The sequence below is a fragment of the Poecilia reticulata genome, chromosome 21 (assembly GCF_904066995.2).
Source record: "Poecilia reticulata chromosome 21, P_reticulata-male-v2, whole genome shotgun sequence".
Classification (NCBI taxonomy): Eukaryota; Metazoa; Chordata; class Actinopteri; order Cyprinodontiformes; family Poeciliidae; genus Poecilia; species Poecilia reticulata.
Window position 1 is genome coordinate 3649919 of NC_088850.1, and position 20166 is coordinate 3670084.

General features: G+C 38.3%; 1 protein-coding gene across 24 annotated transcripts in view; it reads right to left on the bottom strand.

Annotated features, from left to right (window-relative positions):
* Window positions 1-20166, bottom strand: part of afdna (afadin, adherens junction formation factor a) — a 108047-nt gene that overhangs the window by 22799 nt on the left and 65082 nt on the right. For all 24 annotated transcript variants that reach the window (XR_014085692.1, XM_081602817.1, XM_081602820.1 and 21 more), the window contains 7 exons: window positions 18983-19063; window positions 6899-6964; window positions 6750-6823; window positions 3110-3228; window positions 2012-2212; window positions 1514-1605; window positions 98-295 (listed from right to left, as the gene is read on the bottom strand). Coding sequence is in view for 23 of the 24 variants with exons in the window: in XM_081602817.1 (XP_081458943.1) it covers window positions 98-295; window positions 1514-1605; window positions 2012-2212; window positions 3110-3228; window positions 6750-6823; window positions 6899-6964; window positions 18983-19063 (831 nt within the window). In the remaining variant the exon portion in view is untranslated. The remainder of the gene's footprint in view (window positions 1-97; window positions 296-1513; window positions 1606-2011; window positions 2213-3109; window positions 3229-6749; window positions 6824-6898; window positions 6965-18982; window positions 19064-20166) is intronic.

Genomic DNA, 20166 nt, shown 5'->3' on the forward strand with positions numbered 1-20166 from the left:
TGTCAGACACAGAAAAATTTTATTAACTTTTAAAAAACATAAAAACAGAAACGAGGAGCAAAAAAAGCTTCAGAGAAACGGGAAAGCTGTGCCGTACCTGCATGCTGTTGTTGTGGATGTTGTCGACCACAGGGAGGCGCTCTCTGTCGTCCATGCCCTGCCAGTGCTGCGGGGGCCCCTGCCCCGGACCCACCACTCGGTCCTGGCTCTTGGAGGCCGGGATGGTGAAGTACTCCCTGGGGTAGGTCTGGGTGGGGATGGGGTAGGCCTCCGGCCGGGGCGGGGATGGCTCGTCCTGAGGGGAAAGAGAGGGACAGCTAAACACCCAAAAACTTACAAAAAAAACAAAATTCAGCTAAAAACCCAGAAAACTTACAAAAACAAAACAACTCAGCTAAAAACCAAGAAAACTTACAAAATTCAGCTAAACACCCAGAAAACTTACAAAAAAAACCAACAAAATTCAGCTAAACAGCCAGAAAACTTACAAAAAACCCCAACAAAATTCAGCTAAACACCCAGAAAACTTACAAAAAACCCCAACAAAATTCTGCTAAACACTCAGGAAACTTAAAAAAACAACATCAAAATTCAGCTAAAACACAGAAAACTTACAAAAACAACAAAATTCAGCTAAACACCCAGAAAACCTTCAAAAAAAAACCCAAAATTCAGCTAAACATCCAGAAAACTTACAAAATAAGAAAATTCAGCTAAACATCCTGGAAACGTCCCTAAGTTGAGACTGGAACCACATCTTTGTCCAACGTGTGTGAAATTTTACTCGTTGGTGCCACATTCCTCATTAAGCTGCAACAGGTTTGAATGCTGCAGGGCTGTTCGAAGCATTTTTGAGGCCCTAAGCAGATTTTAATGTGAGCCCCCCATACTGACAGATGCTTCATCGTTCCTAGGCTGCTCTAAGTGTGTAACATACAAAAACACAAAATCTTATCAAGTGTTTTAGATCTAGTTTGTACTTAAGACAAAATTAAATTCCTTAATATTGATGAAAAAGTACTAGATCCAATCCCGTTCCAGTGCCTGATTATTTCACTTATAACATGGCAAAAATGTTTTGTTATAATGAAATATACAAATGAAACAAGTACTTTTTATAAATCAATATTTAAGAATTACTGACTGTAATAAGTCTTGCTTAAAAGTTACTCGTAAGCTAGATTTGTCTTATTTCAAAGTTACTAAGATATTTGCAGAACTAGACCAAAAAAGATTGTGTTTTTGCAGCTAGCATACTTTGTAGTGAGCTTATATTGCACCATTGTACATTTTACCCTTACAGAAGATGCAAACTAAAATAAAAACATTTGCATTTTGATATGCAGAAACAGAGAAACATTAAATTTACAGTAAAAAAGTTACAAGTTATTACAATTGTGCTGACTATTAAAAATGATATAGAAGTAGTTTATTATGTGTAATAATTCAAAAATTAAATGCATTTATTTGCTCTTGGGCTCCCCCTGGTGGTGCGGGGTGTCTCTGCACTTACGTCTGCACACAGGTTCCCGGTGGAAACAGAGGTGATCTTGGTTCCTGGTCCTCCAGGATAAACCGACTTGGTTGCAGGACTCTGGCCCTGATCTGACGGAGGGAAACAAAATGATGTTAAAACAAACCTTCACACACATTCAGTGTTTGTTTTTCCAAATGCAAACGTTTCCAAAACATTCGCTGCCAAAATATTCCGCTGGTTTGTTTCTGTATCTGGGTGGAGCAGCTGAAGAAAAACACCAGCAGAGGTTTGTAACACAGTTCCAGCCTAAAAATGTTTTCAGTCCTACAAACCTGCAGAACATATCTGGATTACAATGAAAAGGGTTTTTTACACTTTTCAATCAAAGTAAACAAACATTTGATTGATCTTTATTCCAAAACTGTGCAGTTTGAATATCAGAAATCAAGAACTTTTCAAGGGATTTGAAGCACCTGTATGAACCGTGTAATACAGAAATGAAAAGTGATAAAAGTAATTAAAAGCAGGACTTACTGGCTACGTTGGGGCTGGATCGGTGGTCGGCCCGGTTCTTCAGAAGCCGGTCCTCTCCGCTCATCTTCTTTGGTTCTGTGTATGAGTCCCAACCGGGCTGCGGACTCTCCGGATCGCCGTTCTGCACGGCGTTGTTGTAGAGCTCGAAGCCCTCGCTCTTCGGACGCATCTTCCCGTTCTTATCGCGGCCGCGGTCCGACGCTGGGAGACGGGAAACGACGACGATCAGAACAAACAAACATTCAGGAGCCAAAAAACAATTCATTCAAAAACTCTTCTTGAAAAAAAAATAATAATTTAGACATTTTAAATTCAGAACACAAATAAAGTTTTTACATATCAGTACTTGGGGTGAAACTCTGGAATGATTTAAGCATAAAACGGTGAAAACGTCAGAGACACCGGCCCTCAAGGACTGGAGTTTGACCTTTGACCCCAGAGTGACTCAGCAAAACCGAACGGTTAAAGATGCGTCTCCCTTTGTGTGTTACAGGAGAACACAAAGTGACGTCCGGCTGGGAAAAGAGAGAATTACTCATATTTGAACTTTCAGTACAATTGAATGTAGAATAGAAGATCTTTGAGACCAACCACTCTGTTTCATTTTGCTGTGTGGTTGAGAGAAAAGATGATGATTTCCTTAATGAATCTCGGGTCAAATTCCAGCAGACAAAAAGCAACTCAGAGCCAGACAACCCTTTAACCTCCACTACACCGTGTGTGTGTGTGTGTGTGTGTGTGTGTGTGTGTGTGTGTGTGTGTGTGTGTGTGTGTGTGGCTTTTCATGGACACACACGGCCCAATTGTGCTGCACAACAAAGACACCCTGTGTGGACATCCGCCCGTCTCTTTGGTTGGTGTAAACATTTAAATAGATTTTTATGAATAATTGACAAAATAAGATTTAAAAATATTAATTCTTCTTATATTTTCCCCACAGTAAAATGTAAGCATTTTTAAGGTACGTTTTCAAACTTTTTCAGCAAAAAAATGAACTACATTCAAAACCTAAACCCTGTGTTGGATTAATTTCTCCTTATTTTGTGACAGAAACGATTAAAACTGCAACGGAAGTGAAGGAGGAGTGAATAACGGTACCTCTCTGCATCAGGGGGCTGGGCTGGTTGAGGAGCGTCGCCAGGCCGTGGTAGATGGCTCCCTGCTTGGCCACCTCCAGAGTCACCACAGAGCCCGTCCGCGTCATCAGCTCTGCAGCCCTGAACACACACACACACACACACACACACACACACACACACACACACACACACACACACACACACACACACACACACACACACACACACACACACACACCACACACACACACACACACACACACACAACACACACACACACACACACACACACACACACACACACACACACCACACACACACACACCAACACACACACACACACACACCACACACACACACACACACACACACACACACACACACACACACACACACACACACACACACACACAACACACACACACACACACACACACCACACACACACACACACACACAACACACACACACACACACACACACACACACACCACACACACACACACACACACACACACACACACACACACACACACCACACACACACACACACACACACACACACACACACACACACACACACACACACACACACACACACACACACACACACACACACACACACACACACACACACACACACACACACACACACACACACACACACACACACACACACACACACACACACACACACACACACACACACACACACACACACACACACACACACACACACACACAACACACACACACCAGACCATCAATCTCCCAACTTCAAGGAAACGTTTCCCCTGATGTGGCCGTTTAAAGTGACGCAACAGACAGCCAGGGTTTAAATCTGCGGTAACGAGCTTCATTAAGCGGCTCCATCTTTGATCCAACCGTCTCATGACTCCACTTGAATCTTTCCGCTTCGCCGACATTCATTTTTTGCACTAAATCTAATTTTATGTAAACAGACAGCTGGTAGTTTGGCTGTCAGTGACATCCTGGTGGAGAAGCTGCACTGTAAAACAGGAGCGTTGTTCCTGTTCAACGCCTCCATTTAGTAAATTTAAGCTCCAGACGGTTTTTACAAGCTAGAATTATCAAATTTCACCGTCATTATTCCATTAGATAAACAGAACCATTTAATAAATGACATTTACATTCAGACTAATATTCTCAAGCCTTTATGTTAATTATGATGCCAATGAAAACAGGACAATGTTAGAATAGGAGTGGGTATTTATCGTATCGGTTATCATTTATCGTGATAAAACAATTTTGATTGTCATCACAATAAACTCACTCTTTATTGTGAGTGAGTTTATTGTGATGACAATCAACAATAAACTTAAGTAATAATTAATTACTTTAGTAATAATTAAGTAATTAATTACTTAATTATTACTCCTAATTAAGTAATATCACTTAATTAGGAGAATTAAGTGATATTTAATTCCGATACTTAATTCTCCTAATATTCTGACTTTATTCTGGTAACATTAATTCTTTATTCTCGCATTATTTTGACTTTATTGTTGCAATATTCTGACTTTATTCTGGTAACATTAATGCTTTATTCTGGCATTATTTTGACTTTATTCTGGGCATTAATCATGATAATTTTTGGATTAAAAACATTTTTACATTCTTTTTAATCTATTGCTTTTTTCTGTGCAAAATTAAAACTCAACTTATTGCTTAATTTTCTGTTTAATCAGACATTAAAGGTCAGTTTTGTTCACCAAACTAACTTCAGTTGAGCTCGAGGTCATTGTTACATTTTTCAGTGTTGTTCAAAAGTATGATTTGACGAACCTGATCAGATTATTGCAGAGCTAAGTCACATAAGTCATTAATCTGACAATTTGAATCATGAAGCTTTAACCTTTAGAAAAGAGCTGAAACTATTAATCAGATTAATCGTGATTAATCAACAAATTTAGCAATCGATTAATCATTTAATTGGATTAACAAACAGCCATTTGTTGAAAGAGCAACATATTCAGAGCAGTAATTAAACCAAAACTGAGCAAAGAAAACAAACATTTTTGATTTACGATGGAAAACATTCTTCTTTTTAAATATGTTCTACCCTGAACTCCTTCAGGGACAGTTTTAGCTTCTCCTGGTTACAAAAAGTCCAATTATCAATAAGTTAAAAAAAAATAATCAACAGATCAGTCAAGCAGAAAAAGATCAGCTTTTCGAGGTGCAGATGCATCGTTTCCCATAAATGATCAAGAGTCAGTAAAGGAATGTTTTTAATGGATCTTAGGGAATTAAATGTTTATTTTATTTTAAAAATGTTTTTTTTTTTGTATTTTTAGTATATTTCTAATACTGTATAAAAAAAGCTTATGCAGTTAAATGAAAAAGCAACAGAATATAGCATTTTTTAAATCCAATTAATCGATCAATCGTCAGAATAATCAGTTACCAGAATAATTGTTAGCTCAGAGTTAAATAACAGACTAAAATAAAGACACGTTTCCTAGAAGGTGGGGCCTGAGGACCAAATTAACACCTTCATCATCGACCAGAGGAGCCAGAGATTACAGATTTGTCCCTCTGCTGTAATTTGAGCTCAGTCCAGATCCACACGTGTAATTTTCTTCACCACATTCATGTTTCCAAACCCTGTAAACAGATGATGCACTTGTTTTGGATCCACATTTTGGGAATGAAACAGATCGTTTCGGTTTAGCAGGGAACCGGCTCCAAAGGAACAATTTGGAGAAGTTTTGAGCTTTGATCCGTTTAAACTTGTTTGAAGTGAAGGAAGAAAGGCGTTCAGGGAATTACAGAAAAATGTTCCAGTTCCAGCCTCGTCCTGCATGCAAATGCAATTAAATATATTATTTATAATCCGGCTCAACGCTGGGTCGGCATAACGACACCAAACAACAATCCTGTTGCTTTATCTGTGCTATCCAAGCAGGAACACGCATTTTTTTACTGTTTGGACCCATTTTGACTCTTTGGACCCTCCAGAACCGCTCATTATAACTTTGGCTAAATAAAAAAAAAAAAATTTTTTAAAGAACTACATAGTATTTTTAACTACAATAATATTTTGTATTTTTTTATGAAATAATTTTCATTCCCAAAGGAAAAAAATAATCATCCATCTTCTTTTTGTGAAAGTTTTTTGTTATTCTTTCAAGACTTGAATATAAAAATAAAACTGGAAAAATTATAATTTCCTGTATTAAATGATAAAATAATAATTGATTTGGTTTAAAACAATTATTTAAAAAACAGCTAACTAATATTTTTTAAATATAGATAAAATAAGAATAGTTTTTCTTTAAGTGGAATAATTAAATTTCCACGACAGTCCGACTTTAAAACTATGAGCAAAAAGTTTTTAAATCTATTTTTCTTATTAGATGGAAAAAATTCTTTCGTAATTTTCCACAAATGTATCCATCCTCTCTGTAAAAGTTTTATGCTTTTCTATATTTCAAAACTTCAGAGGTCGAAATAAAACGGTGATTGTCGGAAAAATAATTAAATTCCTATATTATATATTTGTCAATAATTATAAGCTGGTCAGGCAACATTAGCGACTCTAAACCAGTTTCAATTTTTAGCTTTTATGATATTAAAAGTGCAGACTTCTGATGCAACGTTATACATTTTCCATGCAAACCATTTCCTGTTCTCACCTCTCCTGCGACAGACCGACCAGACTGCGTCCATCAACGCTCAGCAACTGGTCACCTGCTGCCAGACGGCCGTCCTGCAAACATCCCATAGTAAGACACCGCAAGATTTCCAAACGTCTTATTTTTTTTAATGTTTAGCAAAAACTCACCTTGTCGGCCGCGCCGCCTTTCACCACAGACTTGATGTAAATGCCGAGTTTCTCCTGTCCGGCACCCTGCAGAGACGGAGAGGAAACCCGACAGAAATGAACATCGATGTGCGCAATCTGCGTTCACAAAGTTTAAAACAACACGGAGAACTAATTAAAACAAAAAGATGATATAAATATCACAATGTTGAAAAGCAGCGGTCAGATCCAACATCGTCACCAAAGTCTGCTGCTAACAAAACGTGATTCATGAACGGCTTGGAGCCGCATTAAACCGCTTCTGAGGTTTAGAGATCCTTTAGATAATCCATCATCTGAGTGACAACAAACCTTTCCATGATTTAAAGTGTAGGAGAAAAGGTTATTTATTTAACTGAATATTTTGACGATTAATCGGATTTAAAAAAAAATAGATTTTTCATTTAGCCACATAAGCTTCTTTTATACGTTAGAACTTTTAGGTTTTATACATCAGCGTTCTTTGCTGCAAATCAGTTTTTCACGTTCACGTTCTAGCAACGTAAAAAACTCTGATCTTTCCGTTTAACTTAACACAGTGTATGGCTGATTTGTTTACCATTTCTGGGATTAAACTGTTAATAACTGATAGAAAAAGCTGCTTTCTGTTTGACAGATTTTTGAACAAAGAAGATAAAGCAAATACTTTGGTTCTGGGTACAAAAGGTTTATAGAAAGAAGGTTTTTCATCTTCAATATTTAAATAATGAAGATAAAATATTTTGTACAGTTTTGGTTTAATTACTGCTCTGTTTTCTTGGAGTCTACATCCTCCAGTTAACGATTAATCGACTACTAAATTAGTTAATTATTTCAAGAGTCGATTAATCTGATTAATCGTTTCAGCCCAGCAACGCCGCTGGGAGGGAAATGTAATCGTTCATTCCAGATTTGCCTTGTGGATACAGAAAAAGCTCAGAGTGTTTTGGAAACACGGATTACTTTTACAGGTTATCCAGTTCTGCATTCCTGAGATAAATTTGGACTCCTCTGGTGTTTGAAACCTCAGGGTCTGAAGATTTACTCGTGCAGGTGATTTAGTTTTGCTGGTGTTGGTGAGCAACGAAGCAATTCCTCGCCAAATGAGACGTCACTATGCAACGTAAACATTTTATTCTGCAAAAAATAATGGTCAAATGGCCATTAAAAATGTCAAAAATCACAAAAATCCCCCAAATCCTTTAATCAGAAAGGAAATACACAATTTTGTTGCAACAAGCAAACAAACCTGGCTAATTCTAGCCAAACATATCGCACTGTGAAGGACAGTGCGATCTCAGCACTGGATATCTGGGTTTTGCATAAATAAGAAGGAAAAGTTTGACTTGCAAAGAAACAAAAAATTATTTAAAGCTGCATTGTAATCTTGTTTATGCGTTGCTTAGCGACAGTGGAGAGCAGGTTGTTCTCCGTTATCTTGCACAACGTTGTCACAAAGTTTGACTCCTCTGTTGCTGTAAATCACGACAGAGAACTCCTCGTTCCTTCTGTTGCTCAGGAAGATTTTAAATGACTTCGGCTGGATGTTTGGGCTCCAAATGCACAACAAGTGCAGAACAATAAGAACCTAAAAGTTGCTGTATGACAGATGAGATTGGATGTAAACATCCACAGAGATTTGATCATATTTGCTCAAGCTGAAGTCGTTTCTTTGCGAATCAAGCCGCACCGTCAGTGTCAGTAACCAGAGGCAGAGTTTGATTTCCAGAAGGTTTATTGGAGGGATATTATTAGATGGCTCACACGCTTTTTATCCGCTTCTCGACATGTTTATCCTTGGAATCTGCAACGGCGCAAACAGAAACCAGAAATATTCCAGAGAAATGCCCGAGGAGCATTTCTGGCATTCGGCTCCAATAGACGCAGGGTTTTTAGGATTTTATGAAGCAGAATGAGACGGTGGCCGACTTCAGAAACATTTTTGATTACTTGCAGCTTTTCTCGCTGCAGTTTGTGTGAAGGTTTGCTCCACTAAAATAAATGCAGTTCTGCAACAATCTAAACACCATTTAAACACTTATCTGTTAAAAATGAAGCACTTATGAAGAGATTCTTGTTTAAATGTCGGGTAAGAAGGCCAGCCATAATGACTGCCGTCTGTGTTTTTCGTGTTTTTGTCGTGAAAGGAGTGAACTTCCTGTTTGAATACTGCAGCCTCTGTCTCAGACGGAGCCGCGGCTTCATGCTTGGGGCCAAAACAGCTTCAAGAGACAATTCAGGGAATTCCCTCCGAATGTCAGAGAGGTTTCAGAAAGTTAGAGGAAACAGAGGAGATCCTCACAAATCAAGGCATGTTTGCTTTATGTGGCAGCTATTATAAGGAGATTTAAGGGCTTTGCATAAAATGAAGTTCATTAGTGAGAGAAGATTAAATGAACTTCAGCAGGGAATAAATCTGCAGCTGTGGATGTTTTTATATGAAGATCAACATTTTTGCAAGTTGGCAACAAAAAGGTTTTAAAAACTAAAACTTAAAGTCACAATTTCCACTTGTTCCTCATCAGGACCTTTGACCCAGTTCAGCTGGTGGGAATCGGTAGTTATCTGGTTAGAATAAAATAACACAGATAGACATTAGCTGTGTTTCCATCGACCATATATATGAGCAGTTTGACATTTCCCAATGGAAACAGCAGGCCTGCCATTATAAGAGATAAATCAATTACTCCATGGTAAATTAAAATGGGCTCAATAATTAAATAATAATCATTTTTCCTTTTCTCCACCACAGACTGGATAATAAAACTCTTCAGTCTAATGCGTTAGTCTATTTTGTTTACAGAGACATTATTTTGTTTGTCGTTTCTGTTTTGCTTATTTTTAATATTTAAAATGCTAAGTGTTCATTAGAATTTAAAGTTTATTGATCTTTGAGAACGTGTTCTTGCATTATTATACCATTATCACTATATTACCCATTTATGGTCTTAAAAGAACAATATCATTTATCACAATAACTTCTGGGACCATTTATCATCCAGCACAAATCGTTACCGTGACAAGCCTAGAAACACGGCCATTTAGATAAAAAAAAAAAACAAGTTTTGACTAAAAGTTTTAGCGTATTTTTTTATTTTTTGGCTGTATGGAAATTGGTAAAGATTACACCAGGCTATGTAACAATATCATAGATGTGAAGTCTGTGAAAATGTGTTTATTTATTCTTTTAATTTATTTCATTTAGTCAAATAAAGACATTTATTGGTGTTTAAGTTACGCTGCTGTGGACAGTTGGTGGTTACCGCGGCAACCAGTAACTGACAGCTCCTCCCCCTTTGTCTGTTGCCGTTGGTAACCGTGGGGCAGAAGCTTCTGGACTGTTGCTTTCCTCTTTTGTTAGAATAAACGCAGTGAACCTGAATGTCTGTCATGAAGTCAACCTGCACTGCAAAAACACAAAATCTTACCAAGTAATTTAGTCTATTTTCTACTGCAAGTGTCTTCAAATAACTTACAGGTTATTTATCAGCAAGATAAAGAAGCTTGTTTTAAGTCAATAATTCCTTAATATCTATGAAAAGGGGGCAGATAAATTTAATTTTAACAAGACAATTTTGCATTGCTATGAGTGAAATAATCTGCCAGTTGATAACAAGCTTCTGTATCTTGCTGAAAAGTTAGTACACTTGAATTAAGACATTTGCACTAGAAACTAGACAAAATAATACTTGTTAAGATTGTGTGTTTTTGCAGTGTACTGGACCTGAGACGAAAATCGGAGGGTTATAAATGTATGTGTGACATTTTACTCAGAATCAACTGATAATTCATGAAATTCAGATGGACATTAAATAAAAGTGTTTGAAACTCCAGCCCTCCGATGAATCCCTGCTCCATAAAAGAGGAAACATTCAGCTCTTACTATGCGACGGCCATTAAAGACTCTGCCGATTTGACATGACAGATTCTCCTCGGACAGAAAACCGCCAAGGACATCAGACCCACGCCGTCACACGTCGGCCTGATTTACGGCGGACAGAAAGTACTGCGAACGCACCACAATTACAGCTCGCCGTGAAACCGCTAATCCACAGCGGAGCGTTGAGAGGCTGGCGGGACGCCCACACAGGTATCAGAGCGTTTCAGTAGATTACAGCGCTGCTCTGCCTGGCTGACATGATGTAATACAACTTTACAGTTTCTAGGCTGAAATCCACCCAAAATAAAAGCTCAAATCTGATTAAAGAGGAAACCAGCTGAGATTTTTGCTTCCAGATCCTCAGTGGGTTAGTAAAAAAAAACATTATTACTGCAGATAGATTATTAACTTTAAATTTATTTGGAGGAATAATTCAACAACAACAAAACCTTTTAGAAAGGAATATGGATAAACTGTTTCTCATTTGAATTAACTGACTGAATTATAACAAAATGTTGAACTTTCTCAGTTTGCATTAAAGTTTTGACATTAGAGATCACGTTCGAGTCAACTGGAAGGAATAATAAGTTAATAAAATAAAACTGTAAAGTACTTTAGCCATCAAGGATTGTTTTTGTCCTCAGCCTAGCAAAATAAAAGTCATATGGAGTCACCAAGCTGAACTACTTTTAGTCTTTTTTTTCTCTCGTGTTTTTAGGTTTTTAAATAAAGAAAAAAACTTTTGCAAAAGAAAGATGGAGGCACTTTCTCCTAAAATTATGTCAAAAAAAGAAAGAAATTTCCAACCATATGATAAGAAAGTCAATCTGAGAAATATTACTGTTACATTTAGTTATTCTGTTTAAATTCAATTATTTCATTCTAAACCCTGAATTTGTTTTTATAGTTACATTAAAAAAACACTAATAAATCCTGAAGTATAATTTATCAGATTAAAAGTACCTTTTGAAGATAAACCTACATTTGTCTTAAAATAACTATATATATTGTTCTGATGTGATATTCTGATTTAAAATTTTGTGTTTTCATTAAAAGTCAGAAATAAAGGTGTTAAGACATTGATCTTTTCCAATTAATCAATATATATTGAATGGGTTTGTATATTTAAAAACATGGCAGTGGATCTGCGACTTTTCGTACATTATTCTGTAATTTAACTCCAAATTATTTCAACATATTATAGACATTTTAAAGAAAATGCAGGTTAGGACGTCGTCTGTGAAGCAGCCAATCCAGAAGCACCATCTGTTTTCCTTGGATCTGATTGGCTGAAACCCCACAGACTGTTGAGCGGTTACTTGTGGGAAGTTGGTGTAAAATTTGTTCTTTTTCTACACAGTCAAACATTTAAGTGAACATCCTCCAAGAGCGGTGATTCAATATTTCTTGCCAGCGGCCGTAAAAATACATCACTACGCTTTCATTATGATGAATATGGCCGCTGTGGTTTTACTATAAACAGCTGCAGCAACAACCAACGTTTCTGTTCAACTGGCAGGTCCTGAATCTCAAGATTTCTGGGTTATTTATGGATATTATTATTAATAACAGGCTACAAGTTTCAGCTGTTTTAGAGAAATCCCACGCTGCAAATAGAAAGACGCGGTGGAAAAACAGCTTCACCACGAGGCAGAAATATATTTAGGCAGTTCCGTTTTCCGTTCATATAAACGGCTGCAAAACAAAAAACGCCAAGAGAACAGAAGCTGGGCTCCTGAAAACAGCAGACAAATATAAACACACATGATGGCAGCGGCTTGTTTTAGCCGCAGCTAGTTCCACCGCTATCAGCTCAGTCACGAGCCGTTAGCTCATTACAAAGCTGCTGAACCGCTCGTCTCGTCTGATGCTGACGGGTTCAAGGGCAAAACGTCAATAAGGTCCAGCTGAGCTGTTTTTGTTCTGTTTGCTCAGGATCTACCGGATGAGCAACCGCACTTTTACTGATCTCCAAAAGGAGAAATGCCACTTATTTCAACCAAAAACAGCTGAAGTTGCAGCGAATGCAGGAATGCAGAGGGTTTAAATGAGCAAGTTTTCCCCTAGTTTATTACAATAATTAAAAAAAAGTGAGCTTATTGGAACAGCTTCTTCATTGCAGCTTCACATTTCCTTATTTCTTCACCTTAGCCATCTAAATAGATGAAATTTTAGACGAAAACAAAAATTATTTAAAAGAGCAACAAAAAAAATTTACAAATAAAGAGGAAAGAAAATACTGAACGGCAAACGTAGGGCTGAATCATTATGAACCGTGATCAATGTCAACAGATAATGCATCTAATAGAATATTCAATAATCAATATTATAAAATATTCATTGAACTCTGATACAAAACTGCACAGCATTCTGGGAGATGTAGGCAGGAGACAGACGTTAGCAGCTGAACCTCTCACTGCTAGCCGTGCTAACTCGCTCATTCTTTGGTTACCTAGCAACTAGCTCATTCTTTGGTTACCTAGCAACAACCTGCTGAGTTACTGGCGCAGCAGCCGTTTATGGTTTTGCTTCATAACAGCTTAAAGCTAATAAAACAACTGTGTGGAGTGAAAAGTGTGGAAATGCTAATATTTCAGATATTTAATCGACAGATATGGGAAACCTATATTTTCAGCTTTTCTGCCATATCAGCCATATCGTGTTTTTCTCAGTAAATAGTTTTAAATAAAGAAACTAACATAAAGAACACAAATATCAATATTTAAAAATAGCAATCGGGCTTTGACTAATCCTAACAATCTTTTTGTTCCAGGACAGACAGATGTTTTTGTTTGGATGTATTTCTAAAGAAACGACGCAAAAACCCAGAAGAATAGAAGAGTTTTCCAGTCAAGGAGGATTCATAAAGATGAATCCTTCTAAATTCAGAAACACCTGAATTTAGCAGGTAGTTTTTTTTGCCATTGCACAAGACTCCACTGGTGAAGAAAAGGCATTTTTCAGCTTTCACACTATTTGAACAAGCCAATAAAGCTCTAAAGAAACAGAATGTGGTCAGATCCGACCAAAACTCTTTAGAGTGCCGATGTTACTTTACATCACTTTACAATCAGCTGTTTATGCTAGCTCTCAGTTCCTAGCAAACATTATGAAACGGAAGCAAGAATAAAGAAACTGACGTTTTTGATAAGAACCTGAAAATGAAACAAGGGTGGATTTATAACAAACAACATCCCCAAAACCACAAAGAAGGAAATTATTAGTTATTTTTCAGAGAATTTGAGTCAATAAAACTTCATTAATTTCCAAGTGGAAACTAAAAAGTGCAGAGAAAATCAGCAGTGCATTAAAAACCCGACACATAACCCAAAAAAATAAATTTAAAGAGAAAATTTTAAAAACTGATATAAAGATTAAAACCAAAACAATGGACCAGCCTGACTTTAGTCAAACTGCAGAGAACCATAAAGACGACTTTGATGGAAGAAGGAATGAAAATCATAACTAAGAAACGTGCGCAGCTACTTTTTCCACTCATAACCGCAGCTATAACTGCTTTTCTACCAACTATTCTGGAACAAATATTCCTCATGTAGTTCTGTAATATTTTTCACAACTAATTTTATGGACTTATTTTCAAAGTGTGGATCACCTGGACTGTTAACTTCTGGTGTCATTTTTACAACATATTTACTGAAAAAAATATGTTCAAAGTTTGTCATCTCCAAACATGATTTTTTTTAAATCCATCTTTGCGAGAACTAATAAAATGTGAAGTGATTGGATCATTAGGAAAAAATTTACTTTTTTGTAATTGCATTTTTGGCAAAAAGGGTGTTAAAGGTTAAATCTCACCACAGAATAGATTTGTTTCTGCAGATTTGCAATATTTACTCAAAAGCTAGAATGAAACTTAATTTTCCTGAAACTATGATGTAATTCTTTCCACACAAACCTCTATACACACATTTCACTCGACCGCCACACGCGCTGTGAACCCGTCCAACCTGCAGCTTTACAGGAAGGCGAGCGTGTGTGTGTGTGTGTGTGTGTGTGTGTGTGTGTGTGTGTGTGTGTGTGTGTGTGTGTGTGTGTGTGTGTGTGTGTGTGTGGTACATCCTCTCATTGTTCCTGCCTTCACAGGGGAGAATGCTCTCATGTTATTGTTTCACCTCAGGAACAAATGAGTTCAGTCAACAAACAAATCTGAGCAAAGCTTCACTTTGGAGAAACAAACAAAATTCTTTCAAACAGGACGAAAACTTTTCCAAAAATTAAATGTCCCACAGTGAATTTGCGCAGGTTGTTTTCTTAAAATGAACTCAAAATTGTTCATTTCTGCTCTCAACGTTGTTGCTTGTGGGTTCATCTTATTTAATCAACCAGATCTGTGAATAAAACATTCTCCAAAGATATAAAGAACGTCCTGCCTGCTTCTTTATCTTAATACTGTGCAGAATGTTCTGCACATCAAAAGCAGGCTGCTTAGTTAGCTTTATCATAATAAGAAACAATGTGCAGAACATTTTGGTGTGCAGAACGTCCTGCACACCAAAAGTCAGCTTTTTCATAATAAGAAACAATTTGTAGTTTTATTTGAGGTCTGATCTGCTCAGTCTGATGTTTTTAGTCTTGATTCAGTTTTGTGGACTAAGAAAAACTTGTGCTGCAGGCACAAGTTTTCTCTTCCTTTTTCTCTTCCTTACAGATTTCTTCTGGTTTTGCTTTTTGTGTCCAACAGAAACCTGGGTTTTGCTAGAGTTAGCTTGGTGGCACTTTGGTAGAGTTAGCATGGTTACTTTTTGCTCTAAGCATTTTGCTCGGGCTACCTTGTTGGCTTTTGCAAGTGTTGGCATCGTGGCATCTGTTGTTGCAGCTTGCATTGTGGCTTTTTGCTTTTGAGCTGTGGGTTTTGTTGCTGCCTCGTGGTTTTTGGATTTCTATGACCCGTCTGGGCCACCATACAAAACAAGACAAAGGCCCATCTCACTCAGTTTTTAAAAAATATTCTTTGGACCGACGACAGAAAGTAGTAGAGCGAAGAGAAGCATCTTTGCCATCCATAACATAAACTGGGAGCTTTGACACATTTAATGAATAAGAAATAAAAGCTTTAGAGTAATTTAGCAGCGATCACCAATCGGTGATAGTTTAATAATCTTAATTCAACCTCAACAGGACATTTCCACAAACATCTTACAACCTGCCTGTTGTGTACTTTTGTCTAACCATTAGCAGAACGGCCCTTAAAGCAAACAGTGAAACCAGGAGGTCGTTGCACCGGATGACAGCAGATCAACATGTAGGCTAAATGTCTGTTTGATGCAGATCTATCCACAGCAACTGTGGGACATCTTAAGCCAAATCCACACATTTAGGCTTTTATCATCACTAAAAAGAGAAATGGCATAATTTTTATTAAAATAAGTGGTTACCTGGTCTCTCCTGCCCACCACTGAGAACCACATGTTGCTGCTTCCTGCTAAGCTTTTGCCAAACCAGTTCAGGCTGCCACGTCCAAACTGGTGGAGGAGCAAGAACTGTGCACACCTGCTTTTATCCCAGCAAGCTTCTTCAACCTGCTAACATGAACCGACAAGTCCGGCGCCTCCCAATTACACCGGCTGGAGGTAATCCATTCAAAAGGAGAAGAAAAAAATAAATCACTGTTTACAGACGGAGACGTGGGACAGCGAAGAACTCCGAATTCCCAAAGTTCAGACAGAAAAAAAACCTCACAGGATTTTACTGGAAGTCATGTTAAAAAGTTAAAAACTTTTCAACAAACACAAGGAGAGTTAATTATGAAGAAGCGGCAGTAATTCCCGTAAATGTGTCCAAAAATACGCGGTGGATTCCAGAAACGTTTCCGAGTGAAACGAAGCTCCTCCACATGTTCCTAAGTTCACAGTTTGTCAAACGGTGGGTGATTCAGGAGGTGAAGCGTCTGCTGGGACGGCTGCTGGTCAGACTGAGGTGGAGCGCTGCTGCAGCTCCACCAGCCACACACACACACACACACACGGTTATATAACAGGCCGGAGCTCAGCCCAGTCTACCGTCAGCTCCAGCAGCTGCTTGATAAAATGCGCTCTACCTGCCTTTTCCCATCCCACATACCCGTTACTTTTCCTCCTCCTCAGACGTCCCAGAAAAAACAAACGCAGCGAGGCGAGGAGGTTTCCTCCGCGCGTCCTTCCTCCCCACACACAGACTCAACACGTGCGCGCAGCAGCGCAGGAAAGCTCTCGACTTCAGCAGGAAACTCGCTCTTCTAAAACAGACAAAGTGTCTTAATGCTTCATGCCGACAGCTGACACTTCCCGCCTTATCTAGCACCTTCAGCTTCTCACTGATTACAGAAGCTATAAAGCCATTTTTAATGAAAACATTGGTAGATGTGTGGTTTCTGGGAGAATTAAATTGACTTTCAAGTCTTAAACTGATTCCATTTTGTAAAATACTAATTAAATAAAGATGTTTTCAGCTTAATTTGACATTATTAGGGTGACGCATAATAATGTTTATTTTCTCAAACAATCAAATTCAATGAACAAAGATAAAAATTTTGCTAGACAATAATTTGTCCCAGTGAATGAAATATTAACGTTTTGAAACCATTTTCAACTAATATGATGATTAACGCAAGTTTGTCCTCTAAAAAATTAATAAACTTTCATTTTTTATAAAACACTCCAACTAAAAACAATAAATAAAGAGGAAATAAAAACCGCACAACTGAAATAAATAAAATGACTCATGATGAGCAACATTTGCTACATTTTCAGCTGCTGTGGTTTGCTTTCACACTCCACTGTCAAACAAACCAAATTGAAAAAACTGTTCCCCTCCTCGCCTGTGGGGGCGCTGCACCTAGGACTACTGAAGAAAAAAACCTCTGAAGACACTGAGCTCAACTTCCTTCTTTACAAAATGCAAAAGCGTAAAATTTAGCATAATTCCTATTTTGTTATTTGTGAAAACAAAACAAAAAAACATGAGCCATTTCTCCTGCTAGCGCTGAATTAGCGCTTTGTTCTGGATGTACTTTCCCAGAATGCCCTGCGCTGTAGTCCACTTCCTTCTTTTGGAGCGGTCTGGTCCGCTTGGAGTTCAAATATACATTCAAACCGAACCAGAGTTCACTACAAATGAACTGAGACCGAGGTTTGTAGGCGGACCAGAGTCTGATCACGCCTTAACGCTTCTGCAAATAAACTGGACTTTTAAAAAAACTTTTAAAACAGATTAAACAGGACTGGTGGGAACGCATCCTTAGAATCAGCATCAAATCTTTACTTTGGATGAAAGTTGTTACTGATTTCACCCAGAAGACTCAATTTTAGCTCAGTTTTATAACAAAGCAAACAAAAATCGTCTTGCATTCAAACTCACTCAAATACTGTATTTTGAACTTTGACATAAATATCAAGACCTTAAAAATCTGCAGACTGAGCATAAAAATGCATAATCTTTCTCACACATCGTCTTTGCCAGACACATTTTCTAGCATAATGAACTATGTTACCTTCAGTTGTATAAATGTATACATGAAACACAAATTAAAAGAAATGTTACTTTTGTCATTTAACGCTTTGAAATTGGTCCTCTGTCTCTTTAAAAACTCCACTTTCAGGAAGTCATCACAACATGGCTCCTTTATTAACCCTTTAACAAAGTTTTTACCAGCGTGTCACTAAGTAGCTCCTACAATGAGCTCAGCAGCTCCACCAGGTGTTCGCTAATTGCTGCTGGCTAGTCTGAAGGAGCCGAGTGGGGGAGGAGCTGCGCCTCGAAGGCGGGGCTACGTCCACCCAGGCGTTTTTTTGTACAGCTGAATGGTTGCCATAGACACTAAAGTATTTCTCAAACATGCATGAAAAAAAACAAGGCAAGCTTCAAGGTTTGTTTTTGATGACGGAATAACATTACACCATGACGTTAAGCTAAAAAAGGTCGATTTTATATGAAACTGCCCCTTTAGTTCCACTCAGCAACAACTCAACACAGAACAGGAGGAACAACTGAAGCTGCACGCTTCCTGCAGCCCTGCTCACAGCCAGGCTGGAGGTGAACAGAGCAGGTTTGTGTTCCAGAAGCTTCTGTGCAGCGTCAGTGTTTGGTTTTCGCTCCGCTGTCAGACTCAACAGTGAGAGCAGAGCAGCTGGTTCTGTCTGCACCCGTCCAGAACGCTCCATGTGTTCACAGCCAGCAACACAAAGAAACGCACGCGGATCAGGTCCTACCTTGGCGGCCACGATGCTGAGGCCCATGCCGTTGGTCTTCTTCAGGGTCACCGTGACAACCTCCGGCTCTTTCCTCATTGGCTGAAAGGAGAGAGAGACAGGAAGGACGAACTGTAAACAAGGAAGAAACTTGTGGGGTGGATCTGAAAGGCCTGGAGAGGACGGAGCGGACGTCCGAACGGCGCGGAGAAACGCTGGAAACTGAGTCAGAAAAGCAGGGAGGAAAAAGGGAGGGAAGGAATGAAGGATGGATGGATGGAGGGGAAGACCGCAGAGGGACCTGTGGTCTCTGGAATGGAGTCAAGAATGAAAACCACATCATGGCAACTCAGAGACGCTTATGTACACACACAGCAGGGCTCGTTTAGGGAGGGCGGGGCCACAGGGTGGGGAGAGACGGAGATCTGAAGAGGTTCCCACGTCACGGCGGAGGATGACAAAAAAACAACACAAAACAACCAAGAGTCTGACTGTTTCAAACACTAACTGGTGGTTAAATCGCTAAACTACAAAACAAACAAAGCTTCAACAATAGCTCTGTTTTCATTACCAATGCGTTCTGACGTCGACATTCTGCTAACGTTGAAAAAACACAATTTCACCATTCTGCTGTTTCCATCCAATAAGTAATAAACAGGGTTTGCACTCTTCTCAGTAAAATTCAAGCACTTTTCAAGGCAGGTTTTCAAGCTCTTCCAACACCACACTTTAAATCCAATTCCAGTTCAAAGATGTTTTCAACCAGCTGCAAACCTGCAGCTCAGATCTGGACTGAAACGAGTCGTCTTTGCTAATAGCAGGGATCACACACTTTTCATTTTGGAGATAAAAACAAGACAAATTAACTAAAAAGAGTTTTAATTCACTATTACATTATTTATTACAGCGACAAAGTAAACTAAATGTTCTGAAAAGTTTCTCTCATCTGAGGTCTGAGGACAAAACACCAATTTAACAAAAAAAAAAAAAACAAATTTAAATAACTTCTTTTAACATAAAATATAAAAGAACCTTTTATTTAATTTACACAGATCAATAAGTCGTTAAGTAATTGGGAATCATTTTGGTAATTCTGACTGACCTCAAACAAGAAAAGTTTAGTCAGATTCAACTTCAGACACTGAGAAAAAAGATGCATCTTTTTATTTGGTGTATGAAAATATCTGGTTTTAACCTTGAAATTA